General features: G+C 38.6%; 1 protein-coding gene across 1 annotated transcript in view; it reads right to left on the reverse strand.

Annotated features, from left to right (window-relative positions):
- TNKS (tankyrase) overlaps window positions 1-24,634 on the reverse strand; it is a 133,785-nt gene that overhangs the window by 25,988 nt on the left and 83,163 nt on the right. Inside the window, exons 6-12 of the mRNA XM_071742902.1 lie at window positions 16,148-16,242; window positions 13,232-13,298; window positions 12,653-12,839; window positions 11,120-11,241; window positions 9,997-10,088; window positions 9,834-9,912; window positions 2,555-2,726 (exon numbers count right to left, since the gene is read on the reverse strand). Coding sequence (XP_071599003.1) covers window positions 2,555-2,726; window positions 9,834-9,912; window positions 9,997-10,088; window positions 11,120-11,241; window positions 12,653-12,839; window positions 13,232-13,298; window positions 16,148-16,242 — 814 coding nt within the window. The remainder of the gene's footprint in view (window positions 1-2,554; window positions 2,727-9,833; window positions 9,913-9,996; window positions 10,089-11,119; window positions 11,242-12,652; window positions 12,840-13,231; window positions 13,299-16,147; window positions 16,243-24,634) is intronic.

A 24,634-nucleotide genomic window follows, 5' to 3' on the forward strand; every position in this document is an offset into this window, starting at 1 on the left:
CTTAAAGACTAACAGAGTTCCCTGCAGAATCCAGTCACTTCTTGACTTTGCAAGATTGTCATACAGGAGTGGAAAATGGGTAGGAAACTATTTATTGTCTTAAGTAGCATCCTTACAGAAAGCTATCAACTAGGCTATCAGTTCATTTTGAGAAGTACTTTCTGCTGCAGCCCTATTTTCTCTTGTTGATCAGTGTTTTGTGGCCTTTGGCTACCTCCTTGCCTCCACACTCACTGCAGGAAGAAGAGGAGAAAGTGAGAAGCAATATCTACAAATTCAACTGTCAGGTGAAGAAAGCTCTTAGTTGAAGAAAATGCAGAGAAAGCCCAGGGAAGAGGAATAGTGGCACCTTTAATACAGCCAAAGCTGCCAACTCCTTCCCTCAAGCTTACTTCAATCCTCTGGAGCAGTTCCAGTAGTTGGACTCAATGACCTTAAAAACCTAAAATGATTCTGTGATTCTAAGTGATTCAAACCTATGCTGCAAGAGAAGGAGAGGAGCAGGGGGTTGACACAGATGTTGCTAACTGTAGGCAGTGTATCATGCAACAAATTCCTTTTACTGGAGCAGTTTACAATTTCAGTTCACCCCTTCATCTTAAGTTCTTTGCCTCTCTTCACTCTCCCCAACAGCAGCACCACCTCAGTGTGCTGAGACAGGGATCAAAATAAGGCTAATGTCTATCTATCATGGAGCCAAACTCTGTGCCTCAGCAATTCTTTATTTTTTCTTTGGACTCCTGCCCTTCGTCTTCACTGGATAGGCAAGATCCTGACAGTGGTCAGGGTCAAATAGGAAATCAATCAGAAACACAACATAATTACTACAAGAAAGAAACATTTCAATTCCACTAGATTAGAACTTGAGTACCAAAAGGCTGCACTGGGCAAAGAAACAAAACGAAGTCTTACTCTTCAACAGAAGCAGAACTGGCAGCATTTTCTAACAAGCATTTGTAAAAGTTAACAAGCCCACTTAGTGATGTTCTTATGGCCATCCTTCTGCCAGCTGCAACCAAAATGACAAGCAGCTAGAGTACAGCTGTATCCACTGGCCACTATGACATCAGAAAGTTGTTTTCATAGTTGTCTCCCAGTTGAGAAGTGGCTCATCAATGAAGTATGAGGAAAAAAAAATCTAATACTAGGTGGAAAATATTTTAAGCTGTGAACTCATGAGCAATCTCTATTAAAACAACTCCAAAGTAAAAAAAACACCCTACTTCTTTAAGCCAATCTAACAAAAATGATCATGCAGTAATGTTTTGTAAATAATTTCAGCATTCATGTACTAGCTTTGAAATACAAAGTGTCAACAACCCTGCATTATATGCATTTTGTCAACTTTGAATCCTTCCATATCTTCACAGATGCAACAGAAAGGCTGCTGCCTCTCAAATAAAAAGCAGCACAGTGTGACATCTGAAATTAGTTTTCCTGGAAAAGGTAAATCAGTGAAAATGAATTTTTAAGGAAAAACCAAATTAGTGTTTCCAGCATACTTGTAATCTTACTGCTTTTTGGAAATTAAATTCCTATTCTCTTAAGCAGCAGGAGAGATACTGACTTCCTTCTGATTCATAGCTAATATTCTTCTCTCAAAACACAAAAATACAATCACGTGGATTCTTTCAATAGGTAATGCTACCTGTGTAACCAGCTCTGTCTCAGGAGTGGGTAGACAAAACAGTCCCTCCTTGCACTGTTGTAAAAATGCCTCTTATTTTGCCTGTTTTAAGGCAACATTGTTGAGAACATGGAAGGAAACAAATTAATTTCCTAGCTAGCATTGTTCTTCTCATCTGTCTGGTATCTCCTTTTCTTTGACTACATGCATACCCCAATGTAATGTAAGTTACTTGCTCTGTGGCAGCTACTGATGCAATTATTCTTTTTCCTGTTTGCAAAAATTCAAACTGACGTAAGAGGATGCAAACTGTCAAGCACTTTGATGAAATATAGTGGCACTCTCTTCAAACATTTATTTACCTTTTTAACACAAGATACAAATGCTATGCCAGCTAAGCAGTATCCAGAGTACTTTCACAAGAAAATCTCTCTCTGCTGGACAAGCAAGAGATTTGAAACAAAAGTTCAAATGGTTTAGCAACAATCAGTAATTTTCTGCCAGTTACACTCTGTCTGTAACTGCTAAAGCATGGAGTACCTACCAGGATAGCAAATTAAAAGAAAAAGGTTTCTCACATGTTCAGCAGCATTCTAGTTACCTTGGAACCTGTTACCAACATACCCCAAAACTCCCCACCCATCTGCCCTTCCCTCAACCCCCTGTGCAGCAACAAGTGCTAAGATGCTTATTTGCTTCCTGATTTGCACACAAGCACCAAACTGAGCAGGGCTTTTTGGTTTTGTTGTGGTTTTTTTGCCTAAGAAGCCTGGTGCAGCACATGCTGCAGACGTGCGTGCACGATGCAGGAGGGGGGGATGAAAAAACTTCTCGAAGTCTCATTGAAAAAGAAATGAGCCCCACAGCTACATACAAAGAAAAGGGAGAAGCTGAAGTTCAAGTAGACAATCCTTTATTTTTACGCACCACTTAGAATCTGTTGCACTGCTTCATTTCCCATCTGTGCTGCTGTGAAGCCTTGCAAAGAGATGATGGAGGGATCAGAGCCGTAGTTCAGCAGGAGCCGGCAGGTTTGCAAGTGACCTGCTAATGCAGCCCTGTGCAGTGCTGTTTGACCAAGTGTGTCCAGTGCATTCATCTGAAAAATCAGCAGCAATAAAAAAACATTGTTATAATTAGAAGCCTGCACCTTTCTCTGCCCTTAAGAAAAAGCATTAACAGGAATTTTCCGGCATACAAATTTATCTATCAATCCCTCTGCATTGCAACAAGGCAGAAACAAATGACAAAAGAGATGAACACTGCAGTGTAAAGATAATCTGCTGTAGATGCTTTCCTGTCTTTTAATAATGCAGGTTATTGCATTATTAAATAATAATGCAGGTTATTTGTTTGCATGGCTAGCAGACGATGCAGGACCCCCAAACCCAAGCTTTTGACATATTCAATGAAAATCAGCCTTGTGTAAGAAAAGCAAAACTCTCACGGAAGATGAGAAAGAGGCAAATAATGAACAAAACAATAACAAAATCTTCCAGCTTCAAGGAAATGACCATCTGTCACCCTCAGAAGGGCAATTAAAATTATTCATCCCTGAGAATTAAAGCAAAACGTCAGCAATTATGAATCTATGAATGAGTGAGGGGGAAAAAAAAGATGCAGAAAGACCATTGTCTTTCTCACATTTTGTATTTTTTACAGAAATATTAAGTATAACTTGGTATAATTCTACCCAATAAAAGACTTTGTAAACAAGTGAAATAGAGAATTACTTTCACAGAGTACAATCTGTGGGAAAGTTGTTTGTCAGTCAAAACAGAACTGAGTATCTAAATTACTGAAAGCATCTCCATAGGTTCACTATCAGGGAAAGGAAGAGAACAGACGAGCTTTAAAAAGCAGGGAGAAAAACCCACCAAAAACCCTTATGAAAATAACCTTTCAAGATACACTGTACCTAGCAACAATCCATGACAAAACTAAATGCAAATGTTCAACAGTTTTTTTATCACTTTATGAAATACAGAACTACTCTATATTCTCTGCAAGCAACTAACACCCTGTTACCTGTTTCCAAGCCTACAGATTGCAGGCTGTGAGCTGCATACCAAAGAGACTCTGTTACCTCCTCTTTACATTCTCAAAATCTTTGTGGTGGCAGTGAACAAAGGTTTTGCTGGTTATTTCTCACCTAAAATGCAGCCTGCAAATCCTACTACTTCTCTGTGTAACTAGTGAGAAAACATTTTAGGGAAGATAAATATTTTGTAACTAAATGAAATTTACTAAGAGGGGTAATTATGTAGAAAATTATCTCCTGCCAGAAAGGTTAAAAAAAAACAAAAACGACCAACCAAACAAAAAACCCAAAAGCCCCAAATCCTGCAATTAGAAAATATCAAGCCACTGGAAAGAACAAAGAACTACCACATAACTGAACCTGAGATAGATTTGATGCTGCCTGAAATTCTTCTGAACAATTCTACAGGAATTTCTCACATGACAAACCTCTCTTTCAGGAAGATGTAGCAAGAACAACTCTGCTTTCTTCAAATTGTGCTCAGCTGATGCCATTCTAATGGGATTTCCTTAAAAGTTTTGTTTTAAATAAAAACTTACTGCTATCATACATATTAATTAGATGCTGAATGTCCCAAATCCATCATTTTGTTCAGTTGATGATCCTTATCTGTTTCAGGACACCAGATACCTTTCACCACTGATAAGGGCACAGAGAAAAGCAGATGTCTGGGGCTGTACAGGTTTAGTGATGGTAAAGGCAGAATAAAATGACACTTGAGGATTCTGGACATAGCTGATAACACTCCATTCATCCAAGGAACATAATGAACATCATCAGTAACACTGAATTCCTGCATTAAACATTCCTGTACTGAACAAATTGTTGAGGAACAGTAGCAAGGTATTCACACTGCACAACTCGATATTGTGTAGCTGGAAAAAATGTTAATATTCATTTGAAAAGAACACTGGCAGAGTCATCAGATCCAATATCTCACATGTCCTGTGCAGGTCTCCTTTCACCTCCAAATAATTATCTTTGCCAGCCATCAATTCCTGTACCAGAAGAAAGGCAGCCACTTGAAGAAAAGCCTGCATACTTCTGGGACAAAGAGGGGTGTGGCTGACAGGCACACACACACACCAGATGAAGCTGTTCTTTTCCTCACTAGCAAAATTAGGTTTTGCAGGGTAATTCCATGGGAAATATGTTCACTTTGAGGCAGACCTGCTCTCGCCACACACGCAGCACTTATCTAAAACCAATCCAAGAATGTACTGCACCAAGGCTGAAGACAACAGGATTTATTTGCAAATAAAAATCAATCTGAGCATCACAAATCAACATACAAACTGAGACCAACTCTCATAAAAACCCAAACTGGTAAGACATAAGCCTGCCCAGTAGTATATAATTTAAAATTCAAAGCTGACATTTGAACTCAATTTGACAAAGTATAAAATATCTAAGATGTACAGTCTTATTTCTGTGCTGAGAAGGCACACTGTTCTGGCTGCAGTAATAAAAAAAAAAAATGGGAAATATTCAACTGGTACCCTCTATAAGCAGTCTGAAATTGCTCTGAATTACTTTACAGATGAGTTTTCTGCAGAGTTAGAAATACAGATTTGACAGCTTTTATTCCACAGCACACTGGCTCTGGATCCTTCCCCTTTTAGTATGAAAACAGCCACTCCGCTGCTTAAACCACAACATAAAAGCAGAATGCAGTTATCAAATGCAAAGCAAATTTGAGTAAGGATTTTCATTAAGAGATACCATCCTGTACAGTATTTCTCACTTCAGATTTTTTTCTGTTCTTTCCTTTTAGCCCTTTCATTTCCCCTTCTCTATTTGGGATTTATGCAATAGAGAAATCAAAATGGTCGCGTGTCAGACACTGGAGAGATTTTTCCTCCCTGCACTGCTGCTGGCTCAGAGCAGCACACACAGCTCCAGCAATATTCCCTTGGCAGGCAGGCACTTGTGGCAGCCCAGAAGCTGGGATCTGTTCAGGAAACTATTTTTGCAAGTCATCACAAGCACATCAACTTTATGTTGCTATCAATGTCCTCAATACCCTACTACTTGCCACTACAGCAGCACAAAATGCAACAGCTTCCAAGCACTGCAATTTTCTCACTGCAGTTTCTGCAGTGAGAAAAGACTTTAGTCTTTCTCTTCCACACTAAAAAGCCTAATGTCTTTCTGAACGTATTAAGTTATCCACATATCTGTAAATTCAGATGAGGAGATAGTTATAAGGTACCCAGCTATCCAGCAAGACAACAAAACAGGAGGCAAGCCACTCTTTTATTAGCTCACCATCTTCATATTATTTTCTTTTTAAACAGCAAATTTCAACCATCTCAAAAGATTGAATTGTGACAATTAAAGGTTTACACATGGGTCTAATAAAACAATAATTTATTTTGAGGATTCTTTAAAGAGCATCTGTTTCTATTTTTCACAAGGTACTTTGAGGATATCCAACACCAAATAAGCAGTGGTGTGAAATGCTGTTTCACACTGCAGTTCAGGCAAACAAGTAAAAATTGGGCATTCAAAACTAGACATTTATGATCAATGTTCTTGAAAACAGTAAGAAACCCCAAAGCTCCTCATGTGTGCTTTAGATGTACAGTTGACAATCACCTTCTGCAAACCCAAGTAACAAGCTAATGGAAATATCTTCACTGGCCATGGAATGGGCAATGCTTGGACATACCATGGTGACGTGCAAGTGATGTGCACCAGAGACTTCTTTACAGTTCACATTACATATCAGGTCCATGTCCTCAGTAAGAGCCATCAAGACAAACCATAACAAGCAATTTGTGGGCAATACTACTGTTCTTAGAAATATTTCTGTAAAACGAGTCTAAGTCAAGTACATGTTATTTGAGTAGTCCTTCACTTTTTATTATAGTGACACATACTTCAAACAGCAAACTTACACAGTGATAAGAATAAGCCTCAATAAATCCAGTTCCAAGACCATTAACCATCTCTTATTTGTATCAAGCAAATTCCCTAAAGCAGTGTATTTCAGTGTCTTCAGTGTATTTCCCAAACATACATATTACAGGTTATCTCACTTTTGCCCTCTGACTCAGATCACAGGTGCCCCTCAAGAAAACAGTGGAGTTTCTTCTCTATTGCTAGAAAAACCCAATATCATAAATGGTTTTCCATGTACAAAACTTAACATAACTGTTTCCTAAATAGATGACTGGATTTTTTTTTTGTGGATCAGCTGCCTGCCTTTTGGTACTGTATTTCAGAAGAATAAAGTTCCACTCTCTTTGAAGCCCCAGTTACTTTTTCAAACTGTAACTTTCTATAATCAGTAGAGGTTTCCAGAAGGTAGCTTAAGGCTGACTTATAGAGTACCTTTACTTTGATGGAAATAATTGCAAAGTAAAGAAAATATATTCACACTTCAGTAAGCATTTGATACAGGATCACATATTTAAACATTAAAAGGGGGAAGGCTGTTCAGAGACCAGTTGTGGGATAATTTTGTTTTAATATTTTCATTCATGATCTTGGTGCAGGAGGATCCTGAGGGGCATGAATATGAAAAATCTGTAAGAAATGTTCTGTACTACAAGACTACAGGTAGGGTCTGGGTACTACTTTGTCATGTCTATTAAAAAGGCAAACACAATGCCAGTATAATGCTTTAGTCCAGAATTTACATTATAGATATGGAAGTTCCATCATATAAGGCAGCAAAGGAATTAATTCTATTCTCATTGGCCAAGCTCCAAAATTTCCTCTGGAAAATTTATGAGAAGGGTTATAAGGATGATTATGAAATGGCAATGTTCCCTTATGAGGGAACACTAAGTATTTGAGCCTTTTAGTCAACCAAAACAGGCTAAGAATCATCATGTTCACTGCAAATACCTCAGTAAAGGAAGCATCAAAATGGAAAAGAGGATTTAAATTGCAGGAGAATGCTGTTGAAAGAACAAATGGATATTCACTGTGAGGATGCTATTGCAAGGGGACTAATTTCACCAGCTTGAGAACCCTCTCTTGTTAAAAAAAGTGACAAGATCAAAGAGCTCAGTATATCTGGCTACATTTTATGAATTAACTAAAATTCAAGACACAAAAAGGGTAAGCAGGAAGAAAAACACAACAAATGGGGGAAAAAAAAAATCTCTATTATGCTTCAGGGATTAAAGCTGCCATGTCCCAACAACCAGAAACAAATGCCAGCATCTGATGAACTGAATGCTTACAGTCAAAGCATAAGTAAGAGGTCAAGTGATAACATACAAACAAGACAAACATTTCAGAGTGATTAATTATGCCTGGTTAACTAATTAATACTCTAGAGCATAACCCAACTAGGAACTTCAAAGTGCATCATGAGCCTTGATGACCCATCTCTGATGAAAAACCATGATTGCAGTATGTACTGTTTTACAGCTAAAGAACTCTGGACACTGATAAGGAGGGATCTGATCCACTGCAGTATGGGATTATATTCTTAACTTCAATTTAAGTGCTTTCCTAGATCATAAATGTGAATGGCTGTCCTCAGAGTAACACAGCAAGCACTATGAATGAGGAATGATTTATAAGGACCATCATGTATCTCTGTCTGCATACTGCCAAAGGAAAAAAGCAGCACACCACTCATCACGGCTCTGTAGATAACTGTGGGCCACTCACCACTGGCACCCACTCCACAAGTAACTCATGGGCCCTGATTTAGAAACAGCTGCTACAGGATACAAAGAATTACAAACTATCATCAGGATGTGCTACTGATGCAAACAACACCATTGGACCATTCCAGCAAGGACGACACCTCTGAGCTTGCTGCTAACCTAGCTTCACAGAGCTAGATTTACAAGGGAGCACTAATTTAAACACCTACAGGCCTTCCAGAAACCCTCAGCACACAGAAACTCCTTGCATTTCAAAGCAGGTAGTACTTGGGTATCAGTAAGCTCGAAATTCCATTAAGTTCACTGCCTACCCAGGTGCCATCAGTGGTGAATGCTTGTGCAAAATGAGATCCCATAAAGCCATGAGGCATCTATTGCTGTAGGAAAACTGTTTTGTTTTTTTTTTTCACTTTCAGTGCATAGATAAGCTACTAAGAGTGAATCTGGGAAACATATAATTAATGGTTTTAATGACTATAACTTAGACCTCTGGCCCTCCATTGCTCTGCAGGAAAATCTTGGTATGTCACCACAGCACCAGGATTCTCAAATGCAATAAACTCTGTCATGGTATTTTTAAGCTATTTTATGATGCCATTAAAGTGCTGTGGAAGCAAATCAGCTCCTCAAATCTGTCAGTGAGCTCTCATATAATTAATAAATTACAATTCATTCTTTCAAAATAAAAAGACTTAATATTAAATATGCACACAATTTCATTGCTCACACTTCCTAGGACATCACGAGTGACACACTAGGTTGTTATTACGTGTATATTTATTGATTTCTAGCTACTTGAATGAAGATGAAGGCTCAATGAGTAATGTGAGTCCCCTTAAAAGCAAAAGCAAAAGATCATTTATGTTTTAAACAATGCAAAGAAAGTACCCATTGAGAAGAATTTGAGAAAATTAGGTAGCTAAGTATAACATCACCATGAATGTCAAATTTGCTGCTAAATCTCAACAAAAATCGTTCTAAAACACTTCTGAAAGATGCCTAAAAGACATCCTACCTAAAATTACATTTTCCTCCGCCTTTAAATAATAACTTGCTGTGTTTCTAAGCAAGCTTCATGAAATACTTTGGTCAGCACCTATCAGTGGCTAAAGGGCATGGCAAAACAATCTGACCAAGAGACTAAGAAGCAAGGAAGGGCTAAGGAATGCCCAGCATTAGACTATTAAACTCAGTGTCAGCAACTTAGACATTGGATGTTTTCTAGCCAACAAGACAGAGCAAGAAGAGGCACCCAGATGATCACATTTATGACAAATGAAATGCAGGATTCATTAAAACTAAGGTAGACTCCTAAAGCCTGTATTCAGTTACTTGGAGAGAAGACCTAAGCTGCAAAGGGGATTCCTGAACTTTCTGCACTTCTTTAAGATAAACACACTTCAAGGTTAACATGAGAAGCACAAAGCATACAGAAGAAAAAGCAACATCTATGATAAAAGCTTACCTGTATTTAACCAATATAACTCTTCTTCTTGCCTTTTGCCTTAAATAAAATATATTTAAGTATATTTACCTTTGCTCCATGCTTATGCAGAACTTCCATGACATCATTATGAGCTTTTTCAGCTGCAACATGCAAAGGCGTCATGAAACTAGGGAAAAAAATAGGAAAGATATTAGTTTTATATTCCTAGTATGCGAGTCCTTTGGAAAAGTAAAAAAATTCAGAAACCTACTCTTTGTTTTTCTCATTAACATTTGCTCCTTTCCTGAGCAATAGTTCTGTAACTTGCTTCCGTTTGGGATGCACGGCGGCGACTGCACAGTGCTGCAGAAAAAATAAATATAAATTCTAGTTTAACTAGGCAGATGATAAAGTGCTTTAAGACCCATGACTTTGTTTCTTAATTACTGTGCTGAACATCAGGCTACAAAATTCACAAACAGAACCCATTATATTTCTGCTGAAATATAAAACAGACTGAAGAAAATACAAACTAGTGGCCAATGGCCATTTTAAAGCTATTTGTCCCTTCCAAAAAAAGAAGAAAAGGACATTATCCTGAATTTTCTACTTTGAGTTCAGCCTTTAAGTATTTCTTCTGTCTTGCTTCTAAGTTCAGGCTAGGACGCCACATCCTCCATGGAGAGAACACAGCATATGGATGCTTGTTACTCAACACACAATGTTCTGATGACAATCACAATGTTTATAACCCCAATTATGCAGTTGCAGGCCTGCAGCTGAGACCTACCACTGTGAAGAAAATGTTGCATTGGAATAAAGTATCATAACTATAGTGGTTTTAATAATTACTTCAACATCTTCAAACAACAAAGTAAGAGCAGGATACTGCCAGGGAAGTCTCACAGACCCCTGTTTCCATAGCTAATCAATAGCACCAGCACTATCCCAAGCCTATATGACCCTGTGATTCACACCTAGCACCTATTTTCACAACAATTTTACATAGTCCATGAAGAAAATTTGAAATTCAAGCTTGCCCTCCTAAAACATTAAGGAAACACTGAGAAACTGAATAGAATGTAACTCCAGAAAAAAAATAGCAATTGACCAAAAAAAAGAAGAGGGTGATGGGAAAAAAGAAGATGAGAAGTGAAAAACAAACAGCTGAGCAGTGGTTAGAGGGCTTCTGTAACCTACAAGGAAGAAGAAAAAGAGTGATACAAAATGATATAATGTATTTTGTTTAATGGTGATTTAATTTTTACACGTAAAGTGTGTGATGGCAAATCCTCAATCTAAGATGATAAATATATTTTCATAGCACAGAAATAAAACTCATCATTTACCACCCCATTTATCATAAAATAAATGGACTGACTGTATAATCTCACCAGTGCAGTTTCATGTGATTGTGGCTGCTTGAAATTAATGATTTCCAAAGCAAGTGTCTTTTTCACTTTGGCCAGGTCTGCCTCTCTGGCTGCTTGCAGTAAAGAGTGTCCTTTGAATTCATCTGTTAGAGGGAAAAGATGCATTTAATATTCAGTACCAGATCACATTTATAAAGGTTAATGGAGAAAGGCAGCAATACTCAATTAAGAGGAAACAGTATTTCTGTACATCATCATGTAGTAGCTGACCCTGGACACAGATCATGAAACATGGTTCACTGAAAACACAGGGATATTTCAAAGAATAAGGAAGTGATTTCTTGAGTTAAATCCTTAATAATTTTTCTTACCCTCCACCCACCTGATATTAAATGCACATGTGACTACTGAATTGCCTATGTGTGTGTTACAGTGAGCATAATGCTCTTACACACTCATCAGAAAAAAATCTTTACAGTTCCTTTACAAAAGCCTTATTGTATTTACAACTACAAAGAATTCCAGGTAAAGCCTGGATATTTTTAATAGCAGTATAATTTTATATATATATATAGACATATTATATAGAGAGATATATAAATTTAAAGTATTAGACTCTTCATCAGGACAGCTAACTGGCTAAGCATTTGAAGGCAGTCTGCTACAAAGATAAAACAAGTTTTGATAGCAGTTGTACCTTACCAAGTATGGAGAAATATTTTTACTGTCACATGTTCAGTTCAGCAACGAGTTAATTTTAGTTTTAAAATATTTTGAATTCTAAAAAAGGACTAAAAGATTTTCTCTTAAAATATACAAAGGAAAGGCAGTTAGCAAGAATAACATGTGAACCTGAAAAACATAAAAAAGCTCAACAATCTCAGTAAAAATATCAGTATTTTTCTTTTATGAGCAAGACTGAAATGCCAAGAGAGGCTTTCATCTCCCCACCCTTGTTTTAACATCTGGTGCATTAGCGGATTTGCAAACAAAATTACATATAACAACTTCTAACTCTTAATTTCAAATAGAATTCAAATTTCTTAGTAAACAAAGCATTACTCAAAGCAGAAGTACAAATAAATCTTAATATAACAAATCCCCAAAAGAGGGCAAACAAAGGCAGAAAAGTTCACATTAGAACTGAAACATTTTATTTTCATAAATTTATTTCATAAATAGTATTTTTATGCATAAGAATTGCAAAGGCCACAGAAGAAGGTGCTGGAATTTCCAAGTTAGCACACCAAAGCTACTTACCTCCTCAAAGTTACTCTTTCAGTGTGATACAGAGCCTTGATATGGAGACTCCCATGGGACTTAACTGGACTTTTTAGCATTAAAAAACCCATGGTCACTTATTCAGCAGTGCCTTAAACACTTTAAACCTAAGAAAACCAGACAATACCATGATGGGTGGAATCTGCACACATCGAAGCGAGAGGCGCAGCTGCAGTTACTGTTGCTTTGCACTGCTTGAGAAGTATGAGGAAAACTGGCTTGAAAGGACCCTGTACAACCCCTGAGAACTCTTTCCAACCTGAAAACACTTACAGGTCAGTCTCTCCCTCAGCTCAGGCGTGGGAGCCATATCGACAGCACTCTTGCCATGGCAGTTGACTAAGGTGGGGTCGGCGCCGTGGCTGAGCAGGAGCGAGCAAACCTCCACGCGGTTCTTCGAAGCAGCCTCGTGCAAGGGGGTGAACTGCCAGAGGTCCATGGCATTCACACAGGCACCATGCTAGCACAGCAAAGAAAGTCTTATGTTAGTAAGAAATCATCTTCAACAACTGAAAGCTTAAAAATGTTCATTGTCTTACAAGAACTGGTTCCGTTCTCTCCTATATGGACACAGATACATTAATTAAAAAATACCCTTACGTACAAACTCACTGCTGAATCTTAAAAAAAAAAAAAAAATGGTATCTACATGAGCTAATTTTTTCAACAGAAAAGATTTGTCATAGAAAAAATTTAGGAATACCTAAGGTTGCATGAGATGGCACAGAAGCTGTTTGAAACCTGCTAGTACAAAAAACAACAGCAACAAAACCTTTCTCTTGGGCTCTGGTATGAACACTTATCTCACGTAATACATTTAAGTCTACAGTAATTTCTTTCCATCCTCCTTACCTTAAGCAGCAACTCTGTAACCTCATAGTGTCCATATGAACATGCATTATGAAGAGGCACGAGACCACTGTATGGAAGAAGGCAAATGACAAACTTAATTAAGCAGCATTTTTAAAGGAGGAACAATTTTCACTCTACTGATGATGAACATAAATCAAGTTAAATCTAAAATATTTCAATATTCAATTACTTAAAATTTAAGATTCACAAACTAATGTAAATATCTATCCTTCCAAAGAACATGTTATTTAAGATCAGTAATAATTACTTTTTTTTTCTTTACAGGACACAGATGTTCAACCTACCACTGAGATTAGCATTAATTGGCTTTGAAATGATATTTCTCAAAGCTATTAAGAGGAAGGAAAAGTCCTATTTCACATGCAATTTGCTCAAGAAAAATCAGTGTTTCTGACTAAATATGAACTGCTTATTTAAAATGCTATGTGAAAGGCAAAACACCCCAGAAAATAATAATATATTTCCCACATATTTTATGAATGTGTACAAATATCCATAGAAAGAAGACTGAAACTGCTGCTCCAGATGGTGGAATGACTTGATTTTACTCCATTTTTTACAGGACAACCTATTTAACAGTGCAAGATACTTCTCTTATACAGTCCCTGCAATTTTTGTACAGCTATATTACTGGAGGTTATACTTGAAAACGACACTAGCAAAGTAAATAACAGTCATAAGCACAAGATGTAATAAAAGTCTTGCACTGAAAGGGAGATGCCAAGGGGACAATTATTCTAGAGGACAAAATGAGCATAATTCAAGCCAAGCAAGACTGGCTACTTATAACTCCATAAATCAGGAAGCAGAACTTACTGAAAATAATAACTAATCCTTAACAGTTTACAAAAAATACAGGGAACTGCAAAGTGTACTCCAAGAGCACTGGAACAGCAAGTACCAGATAACAGGGTAGATGCTCTGAGAAGCAGCACTGCACTTGTCACAGGGGAGGGAAAAATTTCAAACTGTTTTTTTCCATCATTACTTCTCTTAATTACAACTTATGGGTGTATGTGCAAGACAGAGAGTGAGCATCCAGCCCACAGACCACTCAGAAAACCTGCCTTCCAAAACGATGGCCATCTAACAGGACTGAGACCTTCAAGGTCTCATTGGCAGGCAGTCACTGCAGCAATCCACCTGGCCAGCTCTGCAGCACACCTTGCCCTGGTCTTGTCCAGCACACTGTGACTTTGTGCATAACAGCAGTAAGGAAAAGAAAGGACCAGTGGGAAGAAGAGCTGCTTCTTTCTCTGTAGTTTAACAAGAACTGAGGACCATTTTAAAGATCATAGAGTCATAGAATTGGCTGGGTTGGAAGGGACCTCAGAGATCATCAAGTCCAACCCTTGATCCACTCCCACTACAGTTCCCAGACCATGGCACTGAGTGCCACATCCAGGCTCTTTTTAAATATCTCCAGGGATGGAGAATCCACTACTTCCCTGGGCAGCCCATTCCAATGTCTGATCACCCTCTCAGTAAAGAAATTCTTTCTAATGTCCAACCTAAACCTCCCCTGGCACAACTTGAGACCGTGCCCTCTTGTCTTGCTGAGGGTAAAGATGTGTCAGTTTCTCCAGACTCTCCAAAGTGACCCCATTGAAGAGAATCTAACAGGCATATAAAATCAATGTACCCTTATTTAGCTCCATAAATAGCAAATGGCCTTTATTTATAGCCTATTAACTTATAAATTATGTATAAGTATGAAACAGCAAGGAACAATAAAACACCACACTGACTGTAAATGTGTGATGCAGCCAAAGAACCAGAAGGAGCTTACTGGGCTGTCAGACAATTTCTAAGGAGGCTTCAATTGTTTTTATGTTAATACAATGAATGTATGCTGTAGTGCTGAAATTTCAGAAAGGTGTGGAATGCCTACAACTTCATTAGCAATGTTTGATCTACCTGAATCATCATCACATGAAGCTTTACTCTGGCTTTGTTTTCAATTTACACAACACATAATCATGCATTTCGCAATTCTCATCAAAACAAAGCCATTAAAAGTGAGTATACAGACAAAATTGCTACAATTAGTTAATCTTTGAGAGTTTAAGTATGCTTGGGACTTGTTTGCGGATGAAAAAAAAATGAAAAAAGCTAAGATTTTAACTTAAAATCTCTTTTAATGCTAGGCTGGACTCAGCAGAAAATGAAGATATAGGAAGAGGCTCCAGTTTGCTGATGGAGACAGAGACTCCTTACTGCCTTACCTCTATGGCCTCTGAACACAAAATGCAAGCCTTTAACCTGGGGCCTGATTTTTACAGTGTTAGGACCAAGTTTTCCTATCACAGCACCATGAGAATTATCACTTTAGAGTTCATCAACATATTGCTGAGAACAATTTACAGCATGTCCCATTCCAGATTTCTGACTGCTATGCACTTTTTATTGGTGTCTTATTTTTGCTGGCGGTATCAATCCAGATACGTCTCCAAAGACCACTAGCTGTGAGCACATATTATTGATACTGGAATTACATCTATATATATGCAACAAGATAATGGAGCCTATTGAGAAATTTTTTGATGCACATTTGTTTTTTTAATAAGCCCACATACCTTCTTCCCCCTGGCGTTCTCTAAAATAATGATAGAAATTAATGATGATTTAACATTATAGTCTGTGCAGCAAAGAATAAGACCAGGAGAAAAATTAAAGGTGTAACAGAAACTTTAAGTGCAAACACAGCTCATCTATTAGTGTGGCTTTAATGAAAGCTTATTTATGATAAACCACACTTAGATTTTAGCAGCACGTCACATTCTCAGCCAACTAATTGAGATTCTGCTGCAAGATAAAACAGAGAAATTATTTCTCCTCTTGATTAATACAAACCCACTACTGCAAAGAAATAATCAGTTAACTCATTTTACATACCCTTTATCCTTTGCATGAACATCTGCACCATGCTGAAGCAGGAGCTGGACTATTCGAACCCGGTTGTAGCCTGCTGCTAGGTGTAAAGGAGTGGACTGCAAAATAAAACAAAAAAACCAAGGTGATGAGTGGGAGGCACACAAATTTGAAGTCCAGGGCTTCCTGCCATTTAAGTACTTCTCATTTCTCTTACACATTAGCTCGAGTTAAGTTAGGCTTCCCTTCTGTGAGCACCAAAATAATATAATGCACAGCACAAACGTTGCCGAAGTATCTTAAGGTAGGGAAGAACCCAGGTATCTCCCAAGCCAATAACAAGCTCATAATCTAAATTTAATTTAAATAATGGCCCAACTTGGTTTGGTTTGGTTTTCAGGACCTTTTTTGTTTTATTTTGCTCTGTCTGGTTCTTTTTCTTCTTGTTGCTTTTTTGGGGGGTTTATATGTTATTTTTGGTTGGTTAGTTTTTCAATAATAGAATTTACGTATGTTTTTAAATGCTAGATTTATTTTTTAAGGTTGTTTTTTAATTTTTTTTAAGTGTATAAGAGACAGGATGCAGAGCAAGACACTGCATTTATCCCTTAGCAGGGATGTTCGTCTTCAGCTCTGCACCAACCAACCAGTCATGCACGTTCTGTACTGTGCTGTGAAAAGAAATGTAGAGCAAACTATGCAGTTTGCAGTTTCCTGCAAAACACACAACTTCAGTAGTAACACCTTGCTCCATAATTACAAAGTAATAACTCCTTCCTCCATAGCTAATTCATAAGAATTTTAATTGAAAGCTTTTGAATTAACAACAGTAATTCCCCTCCGAAGTTTATTTTAAAAGCTTTTTACTTTGAAACACATTGTGTGTGCTCAGTCTGAAAGAACTGATTTCTTACATGAATGAATGATGCTTTCTCTTCCTTCCCATGGTTGAGAAGCAGAGGATTTAAGGGGATCTTGGTTGTAATTTACATTGTTGCATGAAACCAAGTAACACTTTTATTACAGTAAAGCCCCATAAATAAACCAGCGTGAACACATCCCTCACAGTATCAAGCCAAGTCCAGGCTTTTAGCACTAAAAGAAATTTTGCAGTATTTCAGGTGATAATAGTGAGAATGTGATGTCTCAAGATTTGAAAAAGAAAAACGAAGACAAGCAGTCTCATCTGTGGTAAACAGCACCAGGTACTCTATATCCATAAATGGCATTTCCAGGAATTAATACATACTTAGAATGAGCATAACCTGGATTGGTCTATTAAATTTTACTATAGTCTGAACACTTTGCTACTTTGCTTCAGAAAGAGCACTTGGACACCTACTGAGTGTCCTGTGTATCAGTGAGGACACAGCTTGCACTTTCAGAAATGAAAGCATCTTTAAGGAAAATATTTGGGTAACTCAGTTTATTTAGATAAGCAGTTATGCAAGTTTCCAGAAGACCCATCTTCAGAATTATTTATACTTAAAATAAAGACCTCTAACCTAAAGATCCCTGAACTGTCTCCAAAGTACAAAATGCCACCACCAACAAAGTAGGTCAAATCTTTCAAGTGTTCCACCATTCAACTCATCAGGACAGTTACTACAGAATGAACAATTGGACTGATCCAGAAGGTATTACAGTCTTTTCCTATCTGCCCCTGTTATGAAACAGCTTGCTTCTACATATCATAAACACTAATGAAAATGTGGATAAAGATTATGCCACTATTGACTATACAGTATACTTCAGAACTGTTTATTCCAACAGTTGCCTTTGTTACTAAATCCACTTTTATCAATTGAATTAAAAAGACAGAAAATCTGAAGGGAATTTGAAATGGACTGTGGAAAAGTCTGTCTATTGACAGGTCTAAATGCCAGAAGTTGGGGAAAACACTAAATCTTTTGACCACTGCAGAATCCTTTAACCTTTCTTGTCAGCGTGCCACCTCTAAAACAATGATGGCAGACTTCCAAGATGATACTTCTCTCATATTAAGCATTATTAATAGGGATGCTCTCAATAAAGATCCATCAACCCTGGAGTCTTGTTCACTTCTTAAAATGAAAAGCAAAACTATTATGGTCCAAGCTGGGACTGTGCAGTTTTTATTTCTCGGGCTATTAGACTTGTAGGTGCCAAGTAACTTCATCAGAGAAGAATCTTCAAACATTTCAAGTTTACAAGTGGAAGACAAATGACGTAAGTGAAGCAAAACAGTGTCACCCCAATTCTTCAAGCAACTTATAACCCTACCTTACAGAAGGATAAATTACATCAAGAAAGGCCACAGAGATACCATGAAGGATCAGAGAACACCATCTCTTCCCTAGCACTGCAGGAATGAGTTCTTTAGATGCAGCCAGGTGCCACATGCTTGGGGTGCTCGACTCCTGGAGCCAACTGATGCTCCCTGCACTCATCTCTGAAGACAGACTTGGTATCTCCACCAGCCTGCACGTCCTGTAAACCATATATCCTAGAGGATGGTGCAGTTCTGGAGACACAGACAGACTGCTTGCCCAAGTGGCTGGCACAACTGAGCACTCGGTGTGCAGAAGCAGGGATTCTGCAGGGCTGATCCCCCTGTGTCTGGGCCTGGTGCATCAAAACCCACATGCCCACATTGCCAGCTGCTCTCTAGGTTGTCTGAAATGCTCTTGGAAATGCTGTGCTTATGTATGCTTCAGGAAGGAGGAAGCAGGAAGGCCCTGCCTTGGTGATTTCTTAAGGATTTATTTTCCTTTTTCATGAGAAAGTATTCACTAATGTTACAGATTCAACAGTTAAGAACACAAATCTAGCATTACGAGCTTGTATGTTAATTACAGAAACTCAGTATCTAAAAGAGGGCTCATTACACGGGGATATTAGCCCTGCAAAAAAATTTCAAGTGAATGATGGTAGAAGAGATTGATGTTTAAAATTAACTCACTGCTTATATAGCACTGGAAAGGTAGAAACTAGCTAATACAGAAAGCAGTATTGCAAGCTGCACCTGCAAGATATTTCAAACTAATCACTTAATATTAAGGAAAGAGATTTAACTGAGCTATCATTTAACCCCTCCTCCCATGTCTCACAATACCTGGCAAGTGACTTACTTACAAGAGTCCCTAGAGGGCACTTACCCTCCAAGACTCACATTCAGTTTCCAAGCCAATCACACTGTCTTACTTGCTGGTGTAATTAAAGAGAGCAGAATTCCATTTCTGTTAAGTAAAGTAGACCCTCATGCAAGATGCTCACGTTATTTTTAAGTTTTACAGCAGCTGTAATTGAGTCAAAACAGGTTCTGTGCATTTCAAGGACGATCACGATACACAAGATGCTCATCACTGTCAACCTGTGTATCTACAACTCATAACAAAGCAGGTATCCTTGCCTGCAGTCTTTCTGAATATCTGTTGCATGGGAATATGAAAAATGCATTTTTTTCGATTTGAAAAATGCACATACAGCAGTTTGATACTGTTTTCACTGAGTCTTGGGTATTTTTAAACTGCTTTGTTACCAACAGCTGATTTGATGATGCCTGCTCAAGGCCAGCTGCCTCGGATTTGTTTTCCCCTGATCACCTGCATCAAAGCAGAGGGGCCCTAAGGAACCACCAGAGCTTCAGGCTGCTGAGCTGCTTCTACTGAAATAAAAAAATTGGTTTCAACAAATTGTCCACAGGCAACAACTTGGAGCAACTGGCTCCCAGCACTACTCATTTCCCTTCTAATCTCACTAGAGTCTTCAGCAGCCTGAAGACACTAACACTGCCATTGCCTCAAAAGAAAGCTGCCTTTTCATATTATGAATATTTTAAGCTGAGGGATTTTATATAAGGATCTTACATCATGCATTATCTGTGTGATCGATAACAGCTGCAAGGGCTGTTTTAAGAACTAATATTGCCTGTTCTTGCTTACTACTGCCAAAATCTCTGTGTAATGCTATCTGATAACAAAATTAATGTGTTTCTCATTCTCAAGTTGTCATCTCTAAGGCAATTAAAATCAACAAACAACAACCTTTTTATCACATATATGATGCCTCATCACATATCTCAATTTACAACACCATAAAGTGCTTTAGAATTATCATAATTTAATTTCATCTTCTATGGGAAGGGTATTCTAGCAATAAAGAGGCAACACCCTGATTTTAAAAGGCCAAGCTCCTGCCTTGACAATATTACAGCTATTCTCATGCTCAGAAGGTCTCTGCATGGATATGGATATGGATATGGATATGGATATGGATATGGATATGGATATGGATATGGATATGGATATGGATATGGATATGGATATGCACAGTTAAGGGTGCCTCTTACACAGACAGACAAACAGGTATGACTCGTAAGAAAATACCAAGGGACACTCAATATGTGTTTGAGTGACTCTTCTATAACACCCTGATGAAAAAGTATGTTAAAAAAAAAAAAAAAAAAAAGGATCCAGGCTTTGTAGATTTGAAAATTGCAGGTATGCAAACTCCCATCTAAATTTCATCAAGAAAAACCTTATCAGACCATACTGCTTGGAGCAAGCAGCAGCAATAAAAATATTATTTTAAACTTCAGTAGTTTGTCTTACAAGCTCCCTTCAAAGCAGTGTTTCACTTCCTCTGAATTAAGGAATGTTCTGGGTTGATGCAGTGAGGTTTCTGGTAGTGGGGAAGGAGACCCCAGGGGTGGCTCCTATAAGTAGCTTCTGGAAGCTCTGCAGGCTCCAGAACGTCCAGCCCCACCTCAGGCCATCAGGGACACAAAATTTGTTCACCTCTGTGATTCACATATTCAAGTAGGGGAAACACCTGGTGATTAACAACAGGGCAGAGGAGAAGAGGAAAAGAGAGAGAACAATACCATGAGAAGAGCAACATGAGAGCAATGCCAGAGCAGAAAGACCAAGGCTGGTGAGGAAAGAGAGCAGAAACTTTTTCTCCATCCCACGGTGAGAGAGCAGCCTGTGTCCTGCAAGCCATGGAGCAGACCCTGAAGGAGCACTGTGGAACAGTTGTTGGGGACCTGCCATCCATGAAGGATGCCATTGGAAAAGATGCTCCAGGGGACTGTTCCCCAAGCATCCGTGGCTCTGTGGGCACTGGAGCAGTTTGCTCCTGAGGAACTGTGCATGGTGGGAGGGACTCACGTTGGAAGGGTCTGTGAAGGACTTTCTGCCCTGGGAGGGAGTGACCCCATGTTGGAGTAAGGAGGGACTATGAGGAATCCTTCTCCCTGAAGAGGAAGGAGCAGCAGAGAACCACCTGTGATATCTGGACTGTAAAACCCTCTCCATTTTCCCTGGTGCTGGTGGGGGAAGAAGGCAGAGATACTGAGAACAAAGGATGGGGATGAAGGGAGGGGTGGGGTAATTAAGCTCTGGCTTTTGTTTTCTCATTGCCCCGTTCTGATTTGATTAATGATAAATTAAATTAATTTTTCTCCCCAAGTTGAGTCTGTTTTTCCTGTGACTGTAATTGGTGAGTGAAAACCTCGTAGTCCCTATCTTGACCCGCAAGGTTTTAGATGAATTTCCTCCTCACCATCCCGAAATGGGGGAGGGGAGTGAGTGGCTGCCTGGCCCTTTGTTATCAGCCAGGCTGATAACAGGGGAAGAGCAGAGGTTTCTAATCACAGAAGCTTGTTTCACAGCTCTGCATAAAACTGTGTTGAAAGATGTCCTGGCTCCTGGCAGGACGACTACTTAAGTGAATCTGGCGTACTATGGAAAAAACCTGTGAGCTGGCAAACAACTCTTCCATGGGTTAGAATTTATGATATAATCTTTCCTTCCAGTCGCAATACTCTGTGTCTCTTGATGCTGCTGCTGTCTTAAAGACTTCTTTAAAATGAACTGCATCAATCATCAGTGCACATCAGGAAGACATTCCGGATGCAAGCAGAATACCTCCTGTCACCACTTCATCATTCTGATTAATGGGGGAAGAAAACAAGTTGCAACAACATCACAATCCTGAAGAAACACTCCTGAACTTTTCCACTGTGGAAACGATCACACATTTCCATTGCTGATACCAAAGTGCAGATACCAAACTGCACTTTTAAGCAGTGTACCCATCTTACACCTTCATTTTTAGACTCAGTTTTAAGTATCTTAATTTAGAGCCCTGGAATATCAGATAATCTCTTTGAAGAAGACAAAAAAAAAAAAAAAAAAATCAACTGTTTTGCACTGTAAATGAAGACAACACCAGCTTGACTTCACAAAGAAACTGGTGAAGGGCAGTGCATTACCACGCAAGAATGAGGATTACAAGAAGAGCAGGAGGGAAATGTTTGCATTCCTTTTTATTCTGTCAGTTGGCAGAAGGAGAATGTCATCTGCATTAAATAGAAATCCTTCCTTGCAACTGAATACCTTTCAGAAATTTATTCAGGTATTGTAACACCTGGGTGATGGTACAAAGCCCAGAGCAGGTCAGATATGAAGAAGAGCATACCTCCTGGAAATATTTAAAAATGTGTTAAGTTATAAAGCACTGCTTTGTGGATCACAGATTGAAGGAACATTGCTCTCTGTATTCAACTGTGCAGAAACCACAGCTGGACTGTTTTTTCAAATTAGTACTGGACACCTCCAGATCAGGCAGATGTTTGTAAAATGGAGGAAAAATTAAGAATGTATCATAAAGATGAAATGGAAAGAATAAAATGGCCAGTTGCCTTAAAGAGCACAGGAAGAGAAGAATAAAAATACCACAATTACATGGACAGAATAAACCCTCATTTGTAAAAGGTTTACTTGGGTAGCAGACCAAGACTTTTTTCCTCCTAATCTCCAGTGAGCATCCAAATTGGTTCCTTCTCAGAGGACTGTAATGTCCAAACTGTTCACTGCTAAATGTTACCCTTGAGAGACAACACAAGTTTCTGACTGAACATTAACCTCAAGCCTTGCAGGGCAAGGCTTGGCAAGAGTTCTATACATTAACACATTGACCTTGTTGTACTGCAAATTGAGCTCAAGTGTTGGCAAGTAAGGGGCAGGAGACTTATGAGAGAACTTTTTTAAACTGCATAGATGTCTGGGGTAGGGAAGGATGTTAAAGATGACAAGCATCATCTTGCACAACCATAGACAAAGAAATAACCAGTGTCTCTGTCTCTTAAGAGAGTGTTTTCACTTTTCTGGTCAGGAACTCCTCTTGCTAGCACAGGAACAGTGCCACCACAGAGAAGGTAGGAAGTGGAAGAAAACAAGATATACCCCAAAGCAGAAGAAAGTAAAGGGCAAATATATGTTTCCTGACAGAAGAGGAAAACATGCAAGCACTTTAGGACTACACAACAAAAGAAAGTTTCATCTGCAGAGGCAGGGCATAAGAACAGGGTTTGAAGATGACCAAGTAAAAAGCCTCATTAAATTCCAGAACAAAACCAGTCTCCCTGTCCAGCAGGTTTCTTCAATGACACTTGACTTTCAAAATTATGGAGATTATTGTGTTTGACAACAGGAAGGCAAATCCTTAATCCATGAAGGTAGTTTTGAAAGCTTTTGTCTCAACAGTAGCTACAGAAAAGAGAAAATAACTTCAGTTGATACTAGAGAGGAGAGAAAACAAAACCTAACTTGGACTAGCATTGTTACCTGGCAGAAAAAGGTATAAAATAAAGGCTAGAAGAAAAAAGGATACTGTAAGACAGAAGGCAGCAACTATGTTTGCAATGAATTTTAAAAGCAAAGATTAATCTGATCCATAAGAAAAAACAGATCTGGCAAATGGATAAAAGGAACCTCAACTCCCCAAGTATTAATTGGGAAGTTTAGTTCCCCAACAATTCCAGACAAATTTGCTGCAGTTACATTCAGAGACTTACCTAGAAGCAAAGGGAAATGGTGGAGGGCTAAGAGAGACACTTAAATCTTTAAGCAGGAACACCACCTTGACCTCTGATCTTAGGATTTCACAAACAGCAGGTCCCTGGTGGGGCACTGTTGATCCTTGACCTTATCCTAAACAATTAATTAATTAAAAATGCAACTCTTCTTCCACGACTCCTGAAACTCTTCTGCATTTGCATGTATCTTAACCAACCACCCATTTGGTAAAACAGTTCCACAGAGGATGTGTCAGAAAAACTGAGCAACAAGCCTCACAAACCCCTGGTACAAAACTCCTTTAACAAGGATCTTCCATCTCTACATGCAAATGATAAAGGTTTGGCTAGGGATAGAACTACAATATGAAAAAGAAATTCTGGAGTTTCTACTGTGAAGTGGCATTTGCAGTTTTCCCACATTCAGAAGCACAGAATAAAATCTCTGGAAGCACTCACAGATGGGGGGGGAGATGGACTCTGTGATGGATGATCAGAGAAGCAAGGGAGTATATGCTGTTTCTTTGGTGATAGATGCTGGCACCTGAGGGAGCAGTGGCTTGCTGAGCTACAGAAAGATGAAATGACAGCACAGACCCACTCTCCTCCTATGGGAATGCTGATAATGTTATTTAACACTGAAAGAAGATATATCCTGCCTTCAGAGATAT

This window comes from Heliangelus exortis, chromosome 4, assembly GCF_036169615.1.
Source record: "Heliangelus exortis chromosome 4, bHelExo1.hap1, whole genome shotgun sequence".
In the NCBI taxonomy this organism is placed as follows: domain Eukaryota; kingdom Metazoa; phylum Chordata; class Aves; order Apodiformes; family Trochilidae; genus Heliangelus; species Heliangelus exortis.